The sequence below is a fragment of the Thalia democratica genome, chromosome 8 (assembly GCF_965202585.1).
Source record: "Thalia democratica chromosome 8, ktThaDemo2.hap1.1, whole genome shotgun sequence".
In the NCBI taxonomy this organism is placed as follows: domain Eukaryota; kingdom Metazoa; phylum Chordata; class Thaliacea; order Salpida; family Salpidae; genus Thalia; species Thalia democratica.
The window spans coordinates 17,203,580-17,229,100 of record NC_139172.1 but is presented as its reverse complement, the minus strand read 5'-3'; the positions used below and the strand labels follow the sequence as shown (position 1 = coordinate 17,229,100).

At 24.6% G+C, this 25,521-nt stretch overlaps 1 protein-coding gene across 3 annotated transcripts in view; it reads left to right on the top strand.

Moving 5' to 3' along the window:
• Nucleotides 1–1,434: 1,434 nt before the first annotated feature.
• LOC145841937 (phospholipid-transporting ATPase VD-like) overlaps nucleotides 1,435–25,521 on the top strand; it is a 44,581-nt gene continuing 20,494 nt past the window's right edge. Inside the window, exons 1-6 of one of the 3 annotated variants that reach the window (XM_082949246.1) lie at nucleotides 1,435–1,991; nucleotides 3,237–3,358; nucleotides 16,217–16,615; nucleotides 18,833–19,037; nucleotides 22,546–22,631; nucleotides 25,148–25,297. In XM_082949246.1, coding sequence (XP_082805372.1) covers nucleotides 1,536–1,991; nucleotides 3,237–3,358; nucleotides 16,217–16,615; nucleotides 18,833–19,037; nucleotides 22,546–22,631; nucleotides 25,148–25,297 — 1,418 coding nt within the window. In that variant the 5' untranslated portion in view covers nucleotides 1,435–1,535. Of the gene's footprint in view, nucleotides 1,992–3,236; nucleotides 3,359–14,524; nucleotides 14,773–16,216; nucleotides 16,616–18,832; nucleotides 19,038–22,545; nucleotides 22,632–25,147; nucleotides 25,298–25,521 lie in introns of those variants that run through there. The other 2 variants (XM_082949247.1, XM_082949248.1) reach the window with 2 other exon arrangements.

The window sequence follows — 25,521 nt, the reverse complement described above, 5'->3', positions numbered from 1 at the left end:
CAATTTTTTTTAAGTTAAACACTATAATATTAAAACTAAAAAGAATTTACACAGTGTTTGTATCACTTCCGATGCAATTTTTTTCTTTTCAAAATGCTTTTCTCATATTAATTCTAGTAATTTTTCTAATATATGCAAAATGTTTGCTCATAAAAAGTTATGCATTTGTATTTTTTACAGTTTATTTCAACTTTGTTTGTTTACACTAGTGTTCGGTCTGATTTTTTATTGTGTAGTTAAGTAAAAATGGTTTTGCCCAAACTAAAAAATCTTATTTATTTACATTGTTATTTTAAAAAAGGTATTAGTTTGTTCCTTCATCGATAATTTTTATTTTTTGTATAGCTATTGTTTTGTTGAATTATTTTAACAAAAAAAAAGTTTATTTTTTGAGGTAATTAAAAACTAATCTTTCTAACAACTAGTTTGGTTACAAATTATAGTTGAATACCAGGTTTATGTTTTAACAAGAAAAAAAAGAACTAATTCTATTCTGAAGGACTTGAATTAATGATAAAACATGTTTATTAATCTCAAATAAATTTTAATGGAAACAGTGTTTATTCTTTCAAAATTGTTGTATACTACGACTTTTAAGTAATCAAAATACTAATTACTAAACTTTTCAAAATTTTTATACACTTACTTGGTAAAAAATAACAACTAAAAAACAAATATTGTTTTCATAAATATGTTTTACTTAAATAAAAAAAACTGTTTTTAACTTAACAATTGTTGCTAAACAATACTTTAGATAGGTTTAGAACTTCATGATTTTTTTAAATAGTAAAAAAGAAGTTTAATAAAGTTCAAATAAATTAAAACACCTTTTATAAAACAATATAAATCGATAAAGTTCCCAGCTTACTTTAAAAAACAAACTGTATATGACATAAATTATTTTATAAACTAAGTTTTGTTGACTTTTTTCATTACGTTGTCTTTGAAAACTGGCAATTTATACTAAATAATTTAATTAACTAAATGTTTGTTACAATACTTACAGTCTTTAAATAACTCTAAAAAGAATGTTCTGATAGAGTTTTTATATAAGTATGTGTATTGTTTTTACAAACAAGCTAAAAAGTTTAATTAAACTATTATCTAAACTTTATATATTATAAATAGCATAAGAGTAAAAAAATAAAAATAAAACAATGAACACAAAAAAAAAGTGCAATCAAAAGTATATAGAGTTTGTATTATAATTTTTTGTAGTATATAGTGTTTCTAATAAAATAGTAACTAATGAAATACTGATATAATTGTGAAATAAAGCATTAATTACTAATATCTTAAATATTATTAAAAAAAAAACTTTTAATTTTTATTGGTATTAATTAAAAAAAATCTTAATTTAAAATGGCTCCTATATATATATATATAAATAGTATACTTTAATTTAAGACTTTTATTTCAGGAAAACTTTTCTTTACTTATCAAATACTTTTGAAATGGCCTGATTTGTACAAAGTTGCTACTAAAAGCTGCCAATTTATTTCTTAAAAACATTGCCTTAAACTTGCTGTTAAAAGATGCCGAGTTTTAAATTTTCACACAATGAAGACAAGTTCGTGCCATCGAAATCAGACTCGCTCGAACAAAAACAAAAAACAAAGTCACTAGGAAGAGGCAGAAGAGTGGTTGTCCCACTTGAGGTGTTTGAAAAACACGGTCAGCTACCTAATATAACGAAGAAAAACAGTAAATATTTCAGCAGTTTTGTAACACCAACTGCAGAAAACACTCCTGAAACATCATCTCGAAACTTTGACTTTCCCGATTTTTGGAAGGAGCACCCCGGTCAGATGACAAAATTTTCAAACAGGTGGCGCAAGTACGCAGACAACAAAATAAGAACCACCAAGTACACTATCATAAGCTTTTTGCCAAAGAACTTGTTTGAGCAGATGCATCGTTGGGCAAACTTGTATTTTATATTCATCGCCCTACTTAACTGGCTGCCTGCCGTGAATGCATTTGCAAAAGAGGTTTTTTTAATTTTAACTGATGCTTTTGTTTTTATTAAAACTATACATATGCTTGAAAAAACTTTTATGGTAATAATTGTAATACAAAACGGTTACACTACAAATAAATTTTATTGACTATTTAATATTTTTTTCTAGAATTAAAAATGTTTGCATATTATTTGCAATATATGTTAAAAACATTTAGTTATTATGTTTCTTGATATCTTTAAAGCATTTAGTAAAATGGTATGCTATTAACTTTTAATCAGATCGTTTCCCATCAATTCCCTTCAAAAAACTTTTTAAACAAAAAACTCTCATACAGCCAGTTTTCATCCTAACAGTTTATTTTGAACCTAAACTGTTTTAATCTTTATTAAACTCAATTGTAGAATTAAGTTTTTTTAAACCTTAAAATAGGAGAAGCTCTTTACTTAGTCTTCAAAGTTTTAGGACGAAAAAATACTCCAGTCATTCATTACTTAACGCTGTCGGATTCAAGGTCTTACTTTTTTTTACTTTTCGTTTCTATTGTTTTGTAATATGTTTTAGTTTTTTTTTTTTTAGTTTATTTTAAAATAAACGATTACATTAAAGTGCTCATATATTCTTATTGCAAATTTTTTTGTTAGCTAACAAAAAAGTGCATTTGTATTTTAACTTTGGCTATCTAAGTAGTAGAACAAGCAGTTATAACAGTCATAAATTTATATTGCTAGCTTGTGCCCACAAGTATAAATAAACATAATAAATCTATGTATAAATAGAGGTATCCTTAAAATATATACACTATTTTTCAAAGTCTAAACTGGCTGCCATCACTCAGCTTAACTTTATACTTTATGTAATTAATTATTCTATTATATAGAAAAAAATGTTTTCATCTTTTACAAAGTAAATTCTTTTTCATGTTATAGTAAAATTTAATTTTATAGCTTTTAAGTGTGTATATGTGTTTTTGGAACAACAACATTTTTTGAGATATTGTGTATATATTGCTAATATGCAAATAATTTCTAACAGCACGTAGTATATAAAGTACAAATAAAATAACTACATTTAACAGTCGGAAAGACTTTTTTCATCAATCTCAATTTTTTTTTATTTATACTAAATTTATAAACATATAGATTTAAAAAAAGTTACTTTGTGAAAAACTTGTAACTAAAACTCCTATTTAAGCAAGTTTAGTGATTCAAAAGGCCATTGTTATTGTTTGTGAAAAAATTTCACAAAAACAACCTTCTTATCAAATTAAAACAGGTTTCTATGATCCCTTTACTCATAGTATTATCTATTCAAGCAATAAAAGACGCAGTAGAAGATAGGGGAAGGTACAAAAGTGATCACGGAATAAATAACAGCAACACCTTGGTGTACAAAAGGTAATTAACTGATATTTTAAATAGTTCACACAATTATTATCTTTACACGTTTTAAGAACCAAATTCTCTTTTTTTCTGCAATATAGTAAGTATATAAAATCTATGGAAAGTTACTTTTTAACGTTTACTATGGTGTATTTATTTTAAGTATATTTTATACACTTTTGTATAAAACTTTTTGATGTTATAATCAGTTGAAAATTTTTAAAATCAGTTTTAAAATGTTAAAAATAACACTATGTACTGGGAATTTAGTTTGTTAAACGCGATAAAAATCAACGCTTTATTTTTTGCTCAAAACGTACTTTCCGGTCATCGAGCTACAAACTAACTAATTAAATAATATTTTTGTACTTAAAAAAAAAACAGTACTATCTAAGATAAAAATTTTGTGTTTTTATAAAAATGAAGTATATAAGAAGAAGGAAAACCGAAATTGTTAGAGAAACAATATACAATATGATAGTTTACTCAGAATTATATAAACTTATTGTTAAACTTTTATTGCGTTACGCCGTTTCCCTGCAGAGCAGTTCATCAGACGCTAAAAAAAGCTGAAAACAAAAGTATACAGGGCGATGAATTGGAAAATAAAAATACACACATAAATGAAAATAATATTTACATTTGAAATATGAGTTTTAAATAATATGTAGTTTACAAAAGTTAAATTTTAAAGTTAAGTTAAATTAAAATGAAATATAGGTAAGTTTAGTTTAAATAATTTATTAACTATAGATTTTATATATTTTGAAAATTTATTTACTAAGTATTTAATATATTAGGATTTTGAAAAAATGTAAATACTAAGATTTGTAGGGGATTTTTAGAAAACAGAAATGGTCTTTTTACGGGAATGTTGTAACTTTAAAACAAAATCTTTACACAATACAAACATAAATACAATGTAACAATATAATTAAATAGAATGAAATAAACTAAATAAACTAAGTTATTGCGATAAAAAATAAACTAAAAGTATTCCTTAGGGTAATGAGGGCATTGCGTGACTAGTTCATTTCTTTTATTAAGGATTTTTCTCTGGTTAGCATTTGCTATAAACAGTCTTTCAAGGTTACATATCGAGCACATGAAGTTTGGTTTAAATCTGCTTTTTGTCTGTCGGAGAATTTTCCATTCAATAGTGGGTTTCTCGCCTTTTTCATATAATTTCCACATGTAGTTGGCGAGTTGTGTACAGTTGGCGGGCTTCTTCTTGTTGGGTTTTGGGAATGATACTCTATGTTCGTACAATCTATTTTTGAATGCTCTTCGGGTGGATCCAATATATGACATTCTCTTATTTTTCTCAGATGAGACGATTGCTTCGTATATTACATTTTCTAATTTACATTTATTCATTACTGGACATTGCTCTCTGTTTCTGCAGTTGCATAGCTTCGGTTCTATTTGTGGTTTTTCTTGCAGTTTCTTATTATGTCCACTTATTAGTGCTTTAATGTTTGGGGAACAACAGTATGATATCTTGGTGGAATACTCAGAATAACTTATCTTCAAAAAAAGGTTTTTAGGTTGTAAATTTTTTTTTCTAGAACAATAATTTGTTGACCTGTTGACTTGTTTTCAATTGTTTTTAGCAAAAACTATCTACTTACATATTCAACTATAACAGGATAAACCACATAAGTTTACTGCAAAGTAAATAATCTAAAACTGTTTACTGCAATAGTATGTTCATAAGAAGATGATACATACAAAACTAGCTAAGGTATTTCCATTTTTTATTGTAACATAATTTTAGTTAATAGTTTAAGTATTTAATATTTCTAAAGCAATCATGTCACAGTTTTTGTAAATGTACCAAAGTTAAAGTATATTATTTTATAAAATGAAATGTTAGAAGTAGTCTAACTAAAGTTGAAATATAATAGTATTTGCTACAGTTTAGACTGGATAAGTTTTATCTGAACCCAAATTAACCTACTTCGCAGAAACTATTCCTAGGTGTAGTAACTATCGGTATAAAACTTTTATATTAGATGATACCCTCACTTTAACGATTCATCGTTCTTTTTAAAATAATCTCTCAGATCGACCTGTTACCTTAAAACAAGCGGGATATTTTAAGTCATTAGGCATATTAGTCAACATTTTACTAGCCTAATATGCTAGAAATTTATGTCCATGTCTTATTTGCTTGGTAGAATAAATAAAAATTAAATTAAATTTTTATGTACTCTATCGATATTTTCAAAATGACACTTGAAATTAAATGGCAAAAACTAAAAAGTCATGCTTAAGTTTGTTACAAAAGAAATCTATCTCATATTAAAAAAAAAACAAGATTTATTATTCTTTTTGTATTTTTAAAACTTTTCAAAATTTTGTGATATATTTTGTAATGTATACATCTAAAAATTTAATTTAAAGTATATTGACTTCACTGTCCCAGCACAACAGATTGTATACAATTTGACTAATAAAAAGCGAGTAAAGCATTAAATGCATTGATTTTTCATTTAAAAGTATCCAGTTTTATATAAAACACCAATAAGTTAGTTTCTATTGTTCTTACATGTACTGTCCATAAAAATATATCATTAATTAAGTACTAAAGAATTTATAACGGCTTTTTTGTAGTTGCTATACCTTTATTTGTATTAATACATATGTGTTTCCAAAACTTATTTTTACTGATGCATAAAGGATTTTTTTCTCTACATTTAAATTAAATTTTTACACAATAGTCTAGTTTGAACTTATATTAAATTCTAAATTAAGGTTGGCTCTGTCTTGTACACATATGTTTTTTAACATCTGTCTATAATAATGTGTCATCTGCAAAACTTAGAGCTTTTAAAGTGGTGTTACTTTTTTAACCATTAATAAGAAGCAAAAAAAAATTAAACTGTGCCTTGTGGTGCTCCAACATCAATGTTTTTGCAAGTTAAAACATATCCACGATAATAAACGAAGTGTTTTCTTCTAGTTAGATATGGTCTCAATAAAAACTTATTTTTTCCCTTGTGGCTTATACCACAGCATTCTTAGCGTTGTAACAAAACTTCTTTTTATCAAAGGTTTTACTTAGATCTAGTAAAACTGCACATATAGCCTTACCCTTATCAAATGCAGATAGAAACTTTTTTTACAAAGTTAGATAAAGCTAAGGTGATAAATGCCCATCTCTAATTTTTTGTTTCAATAGATAAAATAGAAGTTTGTCTATAGTTTTCTGTAAATGATTTTGGTCCTAACTTAAATACTGATGCTACTTTTGCTTACTCTAAGCTATCTGGACATTTACTTTAATAATATACCTATTAATTAGCTCACAAATTACTGGAGAAAGAGCGCTGCTTTTTTTTGTAATCGGTAGTTTTGTAGCAAAAAAAATTAAAAGGTGATAAAGTAAACAAAAAAAAATCTAATGATTTCGTAAAATAAAAACACTATAATATGTTTATTTTTACAATAAAATATAAATTTTACCTATCTTAAAATAAACTAAACTGCTTATTAAAATTTTGATTCAAAACATATTTGTTTTAAGAATGTTTCTCTCCACCAAGGGCAACTTCTTAAAAAAACTTCTCAAAAAGACGGTATAAGGGTGCAGAGAAACATTAACCACCTCATAAATAGTTGTCCCTCGTACTTAAATGATCTATTTTAATTCTTTTTTGAAATTTTGCACACATTACTTAAAGGTCAATGTTTAAGTATGCTTGAAAAAATATTTAAGGTGATTGATATTTGTTCGCACTTCTTTGATGCCATCATTTGTCGCCCCTGTTGTGCTGGTGTGTACTTTTTCAGGAACAATGATTTAAAACGTTTTTCATGGAACATGATTAAGTTAATAAGTAAAATTGCAACTAATCAAAAAATTGTTTCAAATAAATAATGGTTTTGCGTTATGACTAAAGAAATTAAATTGTTTATTTTTGAAAGCTCTCAATTCTAACATAAGAGAAAAAATATATATATCTAATCTAAGATACATTTTATGTAATATCTTAGATGCTAAGTCGTGAAAATATTATATTTTGAAAAGTCTGCCTTGAGTTTATTTTTTAGGTATTTCTAATATATGCCAAACAAAAGAGTAAAACAAGCTATACTATATACAATATACACATACATAAAATTGATATAAAAATCATTCTTGAATAGCTATTATTATAGTTTTATTGACATCCAAAAAATAGAGTTTTCAAAAGTTCAAGCTAAAATAATTCATGTTCAAGTTTATTTGATACAGTTATGTACAAAAATGATACTTAATGCAATAGCACTGTAGTATGATTAAATGAAATTTGAACATATTAGCTTTTTTGATTGAAATTAAGTTTTAAAACAGGGGTCGGCAGCCTTTTGTAACTCGAGGGCCAATTTTCTTAGATAAAATTGCTCGCGGGCCGCACTTTAAAAAAAAAATTCGTCTAGGGCCGCAGTTATTGAAAAACAAGTATAGTAATTAGTAGATAAAAAAAACTATTTTAAACCAAAAATATAACAAAACAAGCAGTAAAATAGCACCTTTAATAAGTATTTAAAATTAAGAGCCTAGTTGTAAGTTTTTATTGCAAAACCTTTTATTTTTATGTTTTATAAAAGTATTTTTTTGGCTGAAAAGTAGCTCGCGGAACGCAGTTATTGGCTTAAAGGGCCGCATTTGGCCCGCGGGCCGGCAGTTTGCCGACCCCTGTTTTAAAAGAACGATTGATGCTCAAAGAACTTTTTAAAACTAAAACTCAGTAATCTTTTGTTTTTTTATTTTTTGCATTTGTACACTAAAAAGATATTTATTGGCTTTAGACTGATTTTAGCAAGTTTGAAAATACAATCTTAAATTTTTTGTAATAACACAATTTTATACGAATAGTTCCCTAACATTATTTACATTATTACCGCTAACGATCGTAGTAAAGTAAGTACCGTTTTGACATGTACTATACTTAGTCACATGTTTGTTATAATGTACACTTATTCGAAATTTACAAACTTGTTTATCACAAATAAAATAAAGTAAATAGAAAAAAACTTATAATTATCATCTGAAGTATTTTTAAAACGATTTTTTCACGAAAAGTAGTTTCTAAAAACAAGTAAATGAAAACTTTTAGCGTGAAAAATTTAAGCGTAGACATTACTTACTGAGGCCGTAGCCCGTAGGGAATTAAATTAATTAAAAAAAAACAAATTACTTATATATAAAAAGTACTAGTAAGGACGGTAAGCAGTAAGAGCTTCAATAAAGTATTAATAACTAATTGTAATGTAACCGGTATTATAAAAAGTATGCAAGACAACTATTTTATTGTCAGTTCTAAGAAAATATGAAACTTAATAAGTATATTGTTCTAGAACTTTATGTTAAAACATTAAATTTTTTTCAACTTTTAAGCATATAAATAGTTAATTATACTGCTAGGTTTAAAAAACTTTTTTTAAATTAAAATTATATGAGTAATTTTTTTTTAAAGAATTACTTATCTTCAAAATAGTTTAAATAAATATAAAAAATTATAAAGGGATAAAATAATACAACAATAGTATATACATTTTTAGTAATTTTTTTTGTCTGTGCAATCCGCATCTTTTGTAAATAACCCAACATATATCGCTAATTTGATATATTATGTCCTTAAATATAGATGGGCAACGTACGACCCGCGAGACAGATTTTGCCTGCCAAGGTAAAATTTACACCCTAGGACATAATTTTTAGCTTTAAATAAGTTGTAAAAAGTATTTAGAACAGAGCTTATTTATACTAAATGTTTTAGAATAGGCTCATACTTTATTGTTTTGTTTATTTTATATATTAATTATCAATTCTATTAATGTTTTGCTTGTAAAGAATGTTTTTAACTTTTTTAGTTTTTTTTTTATGCAGCCAAAATTTTTTTTAAGACATCCGGTCCACGAAAGTTTATAGTGAATGTGCTGTAGTTTGAAAATTATTATTTAAAAATTTGTTTTTGTTCATCAAGACACATAACCTTAGTAGATTATTTTAAATCTTCAAGATGTTGCATAATCTACTAATTTCAAGCAGATATAAATAGTTTTGGTAATTAAATTAAACGTATATTTTTCAAAGTTTTAGTTATTTTACTATTTCAATCTTAACACAATTTTTTGTTTAGAAGACAATGCGTAATGAGCTTTTTTGTCTCATTTAAAGCTAAAAATAAATTAGAACTTTAGTTTGTTAAATTCCGACAAAAAAAATTGTTTTCATATACAGATTAAATGATAGTAAAATTTTAAACTAAAATAATACAGCTTTGAAAATATCATGGCAACTAGTTTTATGTCTAATGATTTATAAAAGTTGTTCTGGATAGTCTAAATACTTTTGATTAAACGTGTAAAATATATCACTACTTTACACTATATCGCGCGCTTTGCCCAAAGGTTATATTGGATAAAAAAACAACGTTGTAACAATTATAAAATAATAATAATTTTAATTGATGTAAAAGCATTTTTGTTGACAGTACATTAATAAAAAAAACTATAGTCAACTATAAGTTTATTATTTTCATTTAGAAGTAAAAACTACCTATAATTAACATAATAAATAATTTTTATTCTCTAACTACATATATTGGTGTTTAAAATTACATATTTAGTTAAAAACTTTTTGATTTATTTATACATTGACTGTAATAGAACTTGTAAATTTAATAAAAACACTTATTTTATCTAAACCACAGTTTTTTTCATAAAAGTGATTTTAGTATATTAATTAAGTGTACATACCTTACAACTACTTCTAAAGACCAACAAAAAGAAAATTAGCTAATTATTTTAAATTGTAAGTTTTTATTCATACTTATGATAGAACTTTTGCTAAACTGTATATTTCACTTTTTCCACCGTTATTAGATGTAGATTTAGGGCATAACTTTAATTCCATCTGCATATGAATTTATTTATAATAGAGTGGTTTTATGTTTAGTATGATTAGTCGATTTATATGTTAAGTCAAAAAAAATCATAAATTTAATTCGGTATCCACGTGAATTTATTTGTAATGGAGTTATTTTATGTTTAGTATGATTAGTCGGTTTATGTGTCAAGTCAAAAAACAAAAAAACCTAGTTTATCTAGTAATTGCATATTTAAAGTTCAAAATAAAAGTTCATAATAGCATTATGAACACATTGAAAAGGTAAAAAGTAAACTACAAAAATCAATTTGTGTTCTTTGTAAACCAAGGTATTTTTAAATGAAAAATTTAATACTTAATTTTTAACTCACTTTTTATGAGTCATATAAGGTATGATCTGTTATGGTGGGGCAGAACTAATAAAAAAAAAAGAATTCATAAATAAAGCACTCAGGTGCATTCACTATAAAAAGCACAAGGAGAGTGTAAAATATTTGAAAAAAAATATTAAATTTTAAAAATGTTTTAAAATAAGTGTTGTGATTTTTTATGTTCAAATTTGTGAATAATTTTCTACAAGTAATTTTTACATTTTACTTTAAAAGTATAACTAAAGTACATATCCACTCAACAAGGTCCTCAAAAACAGATATTTCCTACCAAGATTTAAAAACAGTAATGGTCATAAATCACTGGCTTACAAACGTAGTAAGCTTTTGAAAGATATATCTTTTAGTTTAAAAGGCCAAAGCCATCCTGGTAAGTTCCAGGTTTAACTGAAGTGAATTTATTAAACGATCAACTAGTTAAATAGAGTTTACATATGGTGAACAGGAACTTTTTTTATAAACAGTAGACTAGTATCCATTTTTCATCTGAGTAGGTATTTATATATTTTTAAATATATTAATTGGGTTTCAAAAGCATTGACAGAAAGTTGTAATATGTTTTTTTTTTTATTGTTTGTTATTGTATTAACGAACAATTTCATGTAATAGTCTACATTTTTTCTGTGTAAATAAACTTATTAATCTCTATATATATTTTGCCAATAAAAGTTTAATATTAAAACCATAAGCTAAAAATACTAAAATCATTTGAAATGAGTTATAGGTTAACTTTTTTTATGATTATTATTGATTTTATTTATTTTTTACAAAGAAAACTGATTTACTATTTTAAGTATATTTTGTACTTGTTTACACTGTTATTTTAATTTGATAAACTCTTATATTTAGATATTTATTCAAGTTTGTAAAACTTATAGTTTATTTAAAAGTGTTTATATCATTTATTCTTTTTATTTAGGCTAAGCATAGTTTTTTTTTGAAACAGCTTTATTTTACTATATTTTTTTATTGCAGCTTTATTTTGATTTTGATTTTGATTTTTTTAATGTTTTAGCTTTGTTTTATTATTCCTAATTTTGAATAAGTTAGAATAAGTTCATAGTAGAATCAAAACTCTTTAACATACTTTTTAAATCTTTAAATTTATTTTATTTTTTTTTTTTTTTAATGATATAAAATGTATAAAAGGTTAATTTATTTGCTAAAATTATTGATGTAACTTAAGTTAAAAATTTACTTTCTAATGTAGACTTCAATATATATTTATAAGTGTTTAATGTTAGATACTTCTATTAATTAAACCTTTAATTTTTTGGATATTTTTGTTCAGGAAAACATTTAATTTTGTAAAGTTTAATAGTCTCATTTTTCATAGAGTTTTTCGCTTTAGAATTTAATTTTGACAGTAAATTTTTTTTTTGATGGTTAAGCTTATTTTAATTTTGACCAAAGTTGGGTATACAACTCGATGACCGAGAGGTCTTTTTGTGTATCAAGCTCCTTGAACCAAAAAACTTTGAGCAATTTGTTTTTGTTCAATAAACTATACTATGACATTCAATTTAAAACTTTTACACCTATTGTTTTAAATACTCTAAATGTTTGTTTTCGCACTAGAATTTTGCCAACAGTCTTATACAAAATTGTTTTCTATAAACAATATCTCATATAGATGCTATTTAGTTTAAATTAATAATTTTTGAACAATTTACTTAATACAAACTATCTTTTCTCCTTTCGCGTCCTAGGTATCTTTTAAAAACAGTAATTTTTAACTAAATGTATCCTTTGGGCGAAACGCGTGTTAAAATAAACCTCATAACTTCTTTAAATTCCTATGTTTAATTATATTTAAACGCGCAAGCATCACTATCTTAAGATTTAAAGTTATTTAAAACTTCAAACTTCAAAACAGTTTTAAACTACTTTTTAACAATAATTGCTGGATAATATTAAGCATAACCTTTTTTCAGAATAAATTTAATTGAAAAACTACAACCAATTTGCTTAATCTGAGTTCAAACTTTCATAGTATTATTAGAACCACCTCATTTTGACGGTTGTAACAGTTTTTATAATGGTGATTGTATAACTAATGTTAATTTTTAGTGGGCTTCATTGATTTGATACCTCTTTGAAAGTGTGCTTTTTGATTTTTGTTTGTTTTAAAATCTAAATATTTAAATATGACGTGCGCAAGCTATATTTTAAAACTTCAAGTGCTGACCGCAAAGCAAATGTTACTTAAAAAAATTGTAACATAAGAAAAATACTTAATACTTTTATAAATATGAGATAATCTAATAAAACAGAACTTTCTTTAAACTTGAGTTAATTAGCTATAGTTTGTTGAACTAATAACAATTACAGTAACCTCTCGCTTATTTTGTACTAATTGTACTTACTGTAATGGCTGTTTTTTGATATTGCTTCTAGTTAAAAGCAGACTGGGGACTTTCCCACTTTTAACAATTTGTTCACTTTATTTATAAATATGCATACAAAAGATAAAGCTAGACATATATTAAAAAAAAAGAATTTAAATTTATGTAAAATAATAATGCTTATAGAAATTTTTTATTAATTTTAATAATAAGTAGATTTTATCTTTATCTTTATTCATATGTGACTTATTTGATACTTAACATTTATATTCTATTCTACTAAGCAAATCTAATTTATAATTAAGCATTTGTTCACAATTAAAAAATGGTGTGTTGTCTATATTAATTTTTTTTTTCTATAGCCTTTTACAAAAGTTAACATTCGGTGCTGTAATGGAAATAATCTTTTAAACAAAAATATATAAAATATAAGAAAAATGTTCAATAAAAACTGTTTATATTACTGCAACTTTTTTTAATTAGTCAAGTACATAAGCTTACAAAGTCTAAAGATATAGAGAGGTGAGTTAGCATTTAAAAACATATTTTAAATTAAAAAGATACAATAAACCAAATTTGTGTAGTATCAAAAAAATTAAAATTTTAGAATTCTAAAATGCGTAACTAAACGAGAGTGCGTAACGTCACGAGTGCGTAAAGATGCGAGAGGTTACTGTATGTTTAAACATTTATAAAGAATTAGCCCTTTATAATTTTAAACGCTTAATATTAGAAAGTTGACCGGTTCTAACTACATTAGCTATTAAATTTGTATTCATTACATAGTTTATTAAGTTATAACTACTATTTGAAATATTTTCAAGTAAATATAATATTCTAAAAACATGTTAATAAAGTTAAACTTCAATTAATATTATGAAGTGATAAGTGTTAGAAATCTAATAAAGAGATTCTAAAACTCATGACTTAAATGCTAGTAAAAAAGGTAGTTGCTATTTTTGAACAGTACCTTGACTACAATTTTTTTATTTTGGTTTATATGAAGAGAAAAGATACAAAGTTTATTGAACTTCGGTGTTATGAAAGTGAGAGAAATCAACAGAAAACAAGCAAATTCGTTCATGCGTGGCGCTTAATTTGAGCTCAATTTGGTTTGAGCTTAAAACGGATACATAACTAAATTTATCGGTTGCATTGTTCAGTAGTGCTAAAAATTGCTTATAAATTGAGTGATTTCTATCTGTCTGATTTTTTTTAGTCGCTTTTAAATCAGTTTTGTTTCTTTAAATTTATTTGTTTAACCCGTTATTCTTTACTTTCAATAAATTTATATTTATTTATTTATTTTAGTATAAAGTAGTATTTTGCATAGTATTTGATTTCGTTTGTCAGTTTTAGAAATACTAAGGCAGTTAGTTTTACAAACAGTTTTCAAGTTGTACATAACAATTAATATTCTTTCATGTACACAAATAGTTGCACAATTATTACTACTTCCTTTCACTGATTAAATGTTTATGTTGTTATTTCTTACCTCAAATTAGTTTTGTAAGTTGTATAAATTCTGTTTGTTTTTTGCACAGCTTTTAAATAATTTAAACAACAACGTGTTCTTTAAAGACAAACTATGCTGAAAGTAAAGACAGTTTATTAGAATTTATTGGAATGTCATTTTTCATAAAAAATATAAATAAAGAATTTATTTTGCAAAAAAGTCTATAAACATAAAAAAATCGTAAAGATGTCTCCACAAGATTTAGGAGCTGATACAAAGCAAAATAACGGATTAAACCGTTCATCTACCTTACTTAGCAAAACAAGAAGCCTTCAAGATTTCATCTACTTCAAAAAAAGGTTATAAATAAAACAAAAAAAAATTTGTAGTTTACTTTTATTAAATTTATATTTTATCTTTAATTTTATTTCACTTTTTAAAGTTACAGGCAACCACATATAGAAACAGTTATGCTTTGTAAAATTTCTAAGGTAATAAACTAATAAGATAAATAAAAATTAATCGTTATTGCAAAACGATCAAACTAGTTCAAAGTAGATTCGTTAAAACAAAACTTTTAAGTTAATGATTTACTAAACGCACCATAGTCTCATTCTTCTTTTTGAAGTTTAATTTAAGTGAAAATGGCAATGACAAAAACTTTAAGAAAAACATACAAAATTTGTTTATATTATGACGCAACTATTAATGTGTTAAGTTTATCCACATTACATTTGTTTTAACGACATGTAATTTAAACGTTGTAAGTCTAATTAGACGATTACAGAATCGGTATTTTTTATTCAAACATTCAAATTAAGTGCTGTTACAGCATTCCAAATGGTTATTTTATATAAAGAATGAAGTATTTACAACATAGTTGAATCCTTTTATATGTAAGTTATTTTTTGTAAAATAAAGAGAGAAAAAAATTTTCTACATTTTTATAAGCATATACTTAAATTTATCATTAAAACTTCCAAGTAATAACAAAATGATGTCTGATATAATCACATGGCTTTAAAAAAGTTGTTTTAAAGTTTTTCGAACTTATTTGTAAAGAAAAGGAAAATAACAAGAAACTTTTTCCGTTTCAATAAAAACATTTAAATATAGTAAGTATTTCTTTTTTATTAACTACTTCATTCTCTTTTTTATAAACTTTCACCTAATAATTAATAATCTTATAAAGTTAAAACGAATAGTATTTGTTTGACCAAAAAACAATTTAGTACCTATAGTTCAGTAAAAAAAGTGTTATAGTGTTGTAATGTAACCCAAATGTTAACACAAAATTTTAATTTTCTACAATTTATCAAGATTAGTTACTACAAGAATTTTAGATAAAACTAATTTCTATAATGATTAAAAAGTTAAAATTTTTTTAAATTAAGTAAAAATTTAGAGATTAAAAATTTAGTAGGCTTCAAAGTTGCTTAAATATAAAAACAACTACTATATTGCAATAAAAAGTTACTTAATATTTTTTCCTAAAAGAAAACATAAACTAAAGCGACTTTACTTTTTTAAAAGCATTCCACAAAAAATAACTATTTAAAACTCATGTTTATAAGAATTATCTGACAAAAAGTTGTTTTAATATAAGAATATAAAATGTATATGTAAAGATTATTTCCTCATTACAAACTTTTTCAACGTTTTTTCTTTATGAAATTTAATTTTTTTGTTATCTAAAAAAGCCACAGTTTGCTACGAACATTTATGTTATTAATATTTCAAACTTTTTTATTACTTTAATACTTTCCTCTACAAAGTTTTGTTTAAATCATGTATTTATCACAGGAGAATACGAAGCGAGCACAAAGTGCGAACTCTGTGTTCCCAAACACTCCTGCAAAATGTATCTTACCTCGAGTCACACGAAGGGCAGAAGCTGCAACAAATCAAAAAGCTAGTGGACTATCACTACTGCAACAACGGCATTCACACCACCAAGTACACCGCTTTGTCCTTCCTCCCAAAAAACTTGTTCGAGCAGTTTCATCGTTTTGCAAACATTTACTTCGTCTTTATCGTCCTTTTAAACTTTGTGCCTCAAATCTCTGCCATTCAGCCTTTTGTGTCTATGATTCCCGTAATTGGTATTTTAGCTGTCCAGGCGGTCAAAGATCTCATTGAGGACTATGGTAGAAGAAAGAACGACGCCCAGATTAACGATAGCCCTTGCCAGGTTTTTTCAAGGTAGGTTACGATATACGAATTTTGACGGCGGTTTCGTTCGGCTGTTATTGGTGACAACCGATTTAGACAGTTTCGTTCAAGCAAAATGAGTGATACTTGCTGCAAAATTAGTACTAAAAGCATTTTCAAGTTTTCTTTTTATCAAAGCTTTTCTTTAACTATTAGTTTTAGATGTGCCAGTATATAATACGAGCATAAAATAGTTGGAATTGTTTTCCTTGTACATACAATAGTTCATCTGTAAGTTAGTTAGCAGTTTTTTTTTTAATGATTAGGCAGGTAACATAAAGTATGCTGTTTATAGCTTATCTTGAAATTATCATAAAATGTTTTAATTCGTTACAGCTGTATTAGTGTACAGTTATTTATATAAGTACAATAAATAGCAATTATTTCGAATATGATATAATAGATTGTGATTTTTTTTTTATTTTGTACTTTATAATAACTTAGTCTTTATACTTAACCTCATTTTATTTTTGCATATTTTTGTTCACGTGATAAAATTATGAATAATATCATTAAAAACTGAAGATGACTGCATATTAAAGAAGTGCAGAAAACTATCATAAATATTTTTTGATAAACAAAAAAAAATCAAGTGTTTAACCTTTGGCAGACTTGTGAAAATAAATATGTATTCTAAAAAGTACTTTGTTGAAAAAGTTTTTAGCTTGAAAAATCAATGCGGATGTAAATTGTGGCTTGAAAAATCAAAATTACATATAAAATGCACAACTTTTTTATTTTATATCATAATTACTTATGTAAGAGCAACTGTTGTTTTTTTACCTTTTCTTGTTTAAATCAGTGTTTATCAAATTCTGCAAAAACTTGATGAGTAATGAAAAATCTTTTGTCATAAAATATATTATTTTTATTATAAATAAAGACTAAACTTTTGATATGTTTTAACAGTTATTGAAAGTTTTTTATTGATGAAGACGATTAAATCCTAACAATATTTTTTGTTGAAAATTAAGTATGTACAAGTTTAGTAAAGTAAAAATAAACTGCGTAAAAGTTTTTCAAAATGTTTAAACTTACCGGTTTGAATAGAAATTTATTTTTTTCTAAAGTAGTTCATTGTGTTATTGTTTGTTTGACCACATTTTATTTCAGCAATATGCTATGCTAATACACTGACGTTATCAATGCGTTAAGGATAGTAAAAAGTTATATAACTTAGAAAGTATATGTATACACTTTTATTGAATTTTCGAGATTTTTTTCAATTCAGTATCTAATTACAAACCAGTGTTTCGCCCAGTAGGGCTCTTTGGTTGTAAATTAAATCTGATATAAGTTAATTAAAAACATAGGTGAAATATACTATAAATATTAATCAAAAGCAAAACAAGAGGCTAACAATTGTTAAGTATATAGGTTAAAACAATATAAAAGTTTGTCTCATAGTATTGGTATCAGTTGAATCAAATTAGAACTAAAAGTATAACACTTTTTAAGTTGAAGTTATTTTCTTATTTTATATATAGTTAGATGATCATTTATATTTGATGTATAATGTTTTTGGTAATTTATATTTTGACTTATAAAACTTTGATTTTAAAAGTTAAAGTATCAATTTTGCAGCTTATGAAATAAATAATTTGTTTAACAAATCAAGTTATTTAAAATACTGCTAAGTGAAAGTCTTTAAACACACATAACTTTTACATTACAAAAGTTGAGTAGACAACTAATTAAACTTCAGAAAGTTTCATTTTTATAGCTATACTTTTCTTGTAAAAGGAGTCAATAGTATGAAGTGACATTTCGCACAAAAAAGTAAATCCATGCAATTAAGAGATGATCCGTTTTTTTAATACTTTTTTGAAACAATTGTATTTATAACTTTGTTTTTAATAATTAATTATTCATGTTAATTGCTAACTTTAATAAATCGTGTTGAGTTCTTTTTTAACAAAAGCTTACAATTTCTTATAAATTTCAATAATTTATAGAACTGTATTATGCTATACAAAATGTTAAACCTAGTCTTAAAGTAAAGTGAAACTTCTTTAAATCCAACTACGTTGAAGTTTTCTGTTAAACTTATTTTATTACTCCATTTAAACAGCTTTGTACTAAAACATACTTGCTATTAATTACAGTAACCCTTTGTAACAAAACTCTGGTTATTCATCCAAACTTCAAAAATTAAGTACAACTCGGTTAACATTTAAAGTACAAAAACATTCAATTTTATTTTAACAGTTCAGACATGAAGTATCACAACAGCAAGTGGTCGAAACTTCGCGTGGGAGACATTGTCAGGGTGACTTGCAACTCTGTCATCCCTGCCGACCTGCTGCTGCTGCATTCTTCCGACGAGCACGGTGGCTGCTTCATCGAAACGTCGAACATCGATGGAGAGACCAACCTGAAGCAGCGTGTCGTTGCCAAGCAAGCAAGTGAAAGAGTAAGTTTGTTTTTAAAGTTACTTTCTACTATTATTATATTTTAAAACGTCTAAAACAATTGAATTTTATTTTTTCAAAATTAATTTAAGTAGTTGACTGTTTATTCAATGTTTTTGTATTAACAAGAAGTAGTTTGACTTATAATAGTTTGATAGTACTAGTTTGACATGATATTCCAAATAAGATTTCGTAAGTATATAAACTTTTTAACTTATGAATGGTAGATTTCATGTTCTTAAACAGTTTTGAAGCAACCAGTTTATTTATTCTTTTATAATTAAAACAAAGTAATCACTCTTATAAGTAACTTAAAACTTTAAGCTCCACTTTAAACTTTATTGAGTCAGTTTATTTTACTGAATTGATATCACAGTAACGATCTTGTTAAAATATTTAACTTAGTTCTGCATTCCTATATTAAGTATTCAAAATCTGAGATTTTTGCTGTTATTTGATTTAATAAACTATGTTTGAAGGTTTATACATAGTATTTGTTAAAATGTTTTTATTTTACTTGTTTTTGTTTTGTTTTTCAAAACTTTAAAGTCTGAGATGTTTTATACACTGTTTTGAATATATATAAATGTTTTTGTTTTTAGTTTACTTTTGTTTGTTAGAATATTGTTTAGTTGATATTTAAAGTACAGAGTGTTTTAAGTTAACTTTTATAAATAAGTTTCGCTTAATTTTAGTTGTGATAACTTTTTCATAAATTAAATACTTTTGTATACAAAGTATAAATATCTAATTTATTGTTTAATGTATACATGTAAACAAATCTATCAATTGTAAGTTTTTTTTATTGCTTAAATAACTTTATAATTATTTTTAATTTAAATGTTTATCTAGTTATTTTATCATAGTTTTTAGTTTTTAAAACAGTAATTGAATGTCATTAAAATAAAAAATGTTTTTTCTTTGAAAGTAATTAATTAGATACTAATTTTAATGAATTTTACCTGGTGTAAAGTTTTATTGAAAACTTTAGTTTTTATTATTTAGTCATAGCTGTTTTTGATCGTAATTGATAGTTTACCTATAAGTAAAATATTCACAAAACATTTAATGCTAACGTGAACGGTAAGTAGTTTTAATTTTAAACCGATTAACTTTTTTAATTTTTTTTATTTGCAATAATGAAAGTACTATTCAGAAATAGAACATATTAAAAAAGTGAAAGAAAGTATTAATTTAGTAAAAGTATTTTTTCTTTGTTTGTTTTTTGTTTGAAATAATTTTTCTAACAAATATACTTTTTTAAAGTACTTGAATCATAGCATTTTTAAGGCCTATTTATCTACGTCAGCTTACATACTTAAACATCAATTCAAATTTTTGTTGCAATTTTTACAAACCAAAACTAGAAATATCACAACATTTTTTTTTTCAATTGTTTGGTAAATTTTTGAACTAAGTGTAGTTATTTATTTGAATAAATTTAGCTGTTTTGTTGTTTTTTTAATAGTTTCAAAAATTAATAATATGTTATTAAAATGTTATTAAAATTCATCATTAATATGATTTAGATATATGTATAAAATCATAATGTTTTTTATGTTTCATGTTTATTGTTAAATAAAAAACAACGAGTTACAATGGTTACAAACTGTATAATAGATTTATTGAAAACATTTAAATATCTAGTTATTGATATATTCAACATTACTAAAATACGTTTAAAGAAGCTATAAGAATAAAATTATTTCTTTTCATAACGTAAAATTATTTTTTAATACTTTGTACTCATAATTAGAAAAAAATACTAAATTAAAACTGTCATTCAACTAAATTAAATAAATATCCTTCATAGTTTATCTATAATTGAATCGATTGTCTAACTGTTAAGCTTTATTAGACTATATTAACCACTAACTATTTATAATGGTTTAAAATTCTGTTTCAAAATTTGTTTTTACAAAGTTTGAACAGTGCAATTCATCACGTTTGAATCTAATTTTTTTTTGTATAAAAGTTTTAACAACTTAAAAAAAAAAACATTACGCTTTAGAAATATAGACATAAGTCTTTTAGTGTCATAGCTTATAAAACTATTTTTAGTTTAAATACTTTTTTTACAGAACTTAATGCTTTTTTGGACAACTTTGTTTTTTTATCATAGTATCATAATTTTTTGAAATTAACTTCTTTAATTGATTATTTTTAATACGCAAAATCGGAATTATTTTTTTTTATCATTAATAGTTTGTATGTAATTTTTCTAAACTTCTTTTAATGATTAGTTAAAAGCAAATAAAAAGAAAGAGTATTGTTTAATTTTTTAATAACTATCTTTAATAAAAGTTATATTTTATGCTATATTATTTATACAAATAATTAAAATCGTAAAATTTTCTAATTATTTAAGTCAGCTTGTTATAATTGTATTAAGGCTAGTTTTAAACATTGGATACTAGTTTAAATACTTACATATATTAACTTAAACCAAATAGATCTGTTGAAAAAATATTTAAAAAAATTGTTTTAGTAATCAGCATTCGCTACATTTATTTGATAGTTATTTGAACACTGTGTGTTTAAAATTAGAAACGGTGCATAAACTATGTTGTTTATTTTTTAGAAGAAAAACTTCTATTGAAACTTATTTTTTTCATGTTAACTAAATTATTTAAACTTATTGTTTAACAAGTATATTGATTGAAAACAAGCACACAATTTTTAAAACTTATTTAGAAAATATCAGGTATGAATAAGATCAAAACCATTTTATTACAAAACATTTATGATAACAATTTGACATGTCAGCTTTAAATACTTTGTAGTTGTAAGTTTTAGTTTCAATCAATTTTTTTTTGTTTTCTTTATGTAAAAACCGATTTTGACCTTAAAAGTTTGTTAAATGCTTATTTGTTTTTCCTTTTTTTCTGGAAGAGAATTTAGCAAATTATAAGTATCAAGTTAGTTGAAAATAGAATTTTTGTTTTTGGCGTACTTTAAAGAAGAAAGTATATACACTTATTTTATTAGTGTATGTGTAGTCTTATTTTGCTTTTAGTCATATATATAAATATATACCACAGATGTTCTTGTGCTAAAACTTTATTTCAACTAACGGCGTTTCACTGCTCTCAAATAAATTTAAGAACAGATCTACGGAGTCTCAAAAAGCTCTAAGAATAAAAAAGCTCTATTCTTAGAGCTTTTTGAGACTCCGTAGATCTGTTCTTAAATTTATTTGAGAGCAGTGAAACGCCGTTAGTTGAAATAAAGTTTTAGCACAAGAACATCTGTGGTATACATTCCGATAAGCTTAGCTTATCAGGATCTCCAGGATTTAACGCCTTATAACGTTACATCTTATATAAATATATATGTATTTTATGTGACGTTTAAGTACAAATTGGCTTTAAAATCACTTAGATATGGTAATTAATATTAAATTTTTAACTGTAAAGATATATTATGTGGTATCTAAAACCATATATTGAAGTAGAAATAAAACGATATACTTAATTAAAATGTTTTAATAATAATTTTTATTCTGTATAGAACGATAGCTTTCGTCCGGAATTATTCAAAAGCATAATTGAGTGTCAGACTCCAAACAATGAAATTTACAAGTTTCACGGCAACATGTTAGTTATTGTATAAATTTTGCAGTTAAATATTTTCAAATGCTTTTTTAGTAATGTCTAGTTTGTATAGAAAGTATTATTGTTCACATTTAAAATCTTTGCTTACAGTATTGTTTTATTAGACTTATGTAAAGAATTTAAATTTTTTAGGTTTGTTATGAAGTAAGAAAACTTTTTCAGCATTTAAAACAAATTAATTTTTTACTCATTAGTTTTAAAGATAGTTAATCAAGCAGGTTAAAAAATTTTAAAAGCTGATGATTCTCTACAAATGTATAAATAAACAAGTCTATATATATATGTATAAAATATATTTCCAGAGTCGGTTCCATGACACATTTTTTTTAAGCTTTCGTCTAAAAAACAACTAATAAAAAGCTTCTAGTAATAAAAAATCTACAAAACTGTATTTGAACATTAAAAGTTTAAAAGCACTTTCGACTTATTCTCTTGTCTAGGTAAGCTTTAAAGAATTGTTTGAAGTTTATTTGAAGAAGATAATAAATCGAAAGTACTTAAAAACATTTAATGAAAACACAACTTTGTCGCATATTTATAGTAAGAATCTTTTGGTTATTTATATAAATGTACGTGTAAATAAAACTTCATAACCTACATAAAACAGTAAATTTTTAACATTTGTTCTATAGGTATTTGTATTATCATGCTACTTGTAAGTACGGAACTCGTGTATTGAAAAAAATCACGAACAACTTAGTATAACGTCATCATCAAATTTAGAATAACTTTTGATCAAAAAGTAAATATACCATGATCATTTTACAAATTGAAAACAGTTGTTTTTTTTTACCAAAATATAAATACTACCGCAATCTACTGTTATAATCTTTTGTAATTTAAGCTATACGTTTATGATATAATTTTTACGTACATACTTAAGTACTTTTTTTTATATAACTTTTTTCTGTTTAGTTTATTTTATGCTTTTGTTTTATAATAAACTTTTATTTCTTTAGTATTTTACTAAGATGATTGTGAAGTCTAAAACGTTTTAGGAATTAATAAGCTATTTCATACTTATACTCTTTGTCCATTGCTAAGGTTGAGAGATTTTCAAATTACAGTAATATTCATTATGAATAAGAATTTTTAAGGTACGCATTTTTCGTTGGGTACGCACTTTTGTATTAAAAAGACTTTATGTTAAAATAAAATTTTCCATTCAGACTATTACTTTTTAGGTACGCACTTCTTGCTAAGTGCTCTTTTTAAGCTGTATTCAAAGTTCGTACTTAAGAATAAGATTACTATACTTTATTTTATAAAACGATTTTATTACTTATCATTAGTTTTAGGAAAACAAGAAAATTAATAACCAATATAAAGGAGTAAAACTTAATTAGGTGTGCGATTGCCATATAATTACGACAAATGTAAAAAATAACTAAAACATATTAAAAAACATATTAATAGCTGTAAATAATGAAAAAGTATCAAGGAAAAGGATGTAGCACGTTTTTTTTAGGTTTGATTGTTTTTAAAAAAAAATTATAAACCAAAAACAGTTTTATATGTGTTTAAAAAATAGTGTAAGACTGTTTTAATACTTTGAAAAAACTAAAATTTAAGAGCAAAGTGCTATATATGTACATTTTAAAAAAATGGTATAAATATTAATTAAATTTTTTTATGATTATTGAACAAAAGATACCAAGCACTTTATATTTGTGAAAAATATTTATTAAAAAAAAATTATAATATTGTCATTTTATTTTTGTTATAAAATATATAATATCAAAATAAATATGGTGTATATTCCTTTAAGTTTTGAAATTTTCATAGCTTTCAAAAAGGAGCTTGTAAAGTTTGAAAAAAAAAATTTCATTTCTAATTAATCATTGTTGTTATGTTTTCATTACTAATTTTTTCAAACAATAAACCAAAATTTATATAGTTATTGCTTAAACAAAATACCCTTTGATAATATTTTTTTATCCATTTTTTTTGTAAAACGAACAGTTGTTTTACGTTATTACATACTGACAGAATAAACGACAATAGTCTTAAAATAAGCACAAAATCCAAACAAATTTAAACGCCGCTTCTCAATAACTGTTTACAAATAAATCTGTATGAAAATAACGCCCCATTGACATCACCGTGACTTTGCAGTATGGTAAGTTTTTCGATGGAACGTTTTTAGAAAAGTAATAAAACTTTATTGTTAGCTTAAAGAAGTGGGAAGTAAGGAAAGCGCTCGGGCGTTAAATGTTGTGTTAGTAGATTGAAAAGTAATGGAAATCGCACACTGATGATGGTTTTGCGCTTCAATTATATAATACTTACTTAGTCATAATTATTTAATAATAAAGTTTAGTTTTAAAAGAAATATGGGTTTAAAATTAAACATAGATTAAAACTTTATTTTACGTAAACTTGATTAGCGGTAATTGAAAAATAGTTTAAGCACCTAAATGTTCGACAAATTGTATTAGTAACTTTTTGATTTTCATTATATTAATATTATGTGCTCTAACTTGTAAATTTTTGTACAGAATACCAGGAGATGGTTCCGACAAAATTCCAGTTAACAACCTCAATCTGTTGTTAAGGGGGTGTGTGATCAGGAACACAGATTACGTTGAGGGAATTGTTGTTTACGCCGGACACGAGACTAAAGCCATGCTCAACAATAATGGCCCAAGGTAGGAAAATGCCAATGATTTAAATGATTAAAAAGTATTACTACTCACTTAAAAAGTACTATAGAATTACTAGTACATACTTATTCCGAATAATTAAATGTTTTCTTGAATGTAACAATGGACTAAAAAAGCAATACAATAGTAATTGAAATTAATATACTACTTTTTGTACCTAATAAATGAACTATTACCTTTGCTGAGCTAAGTTATATTTTTATAAACAT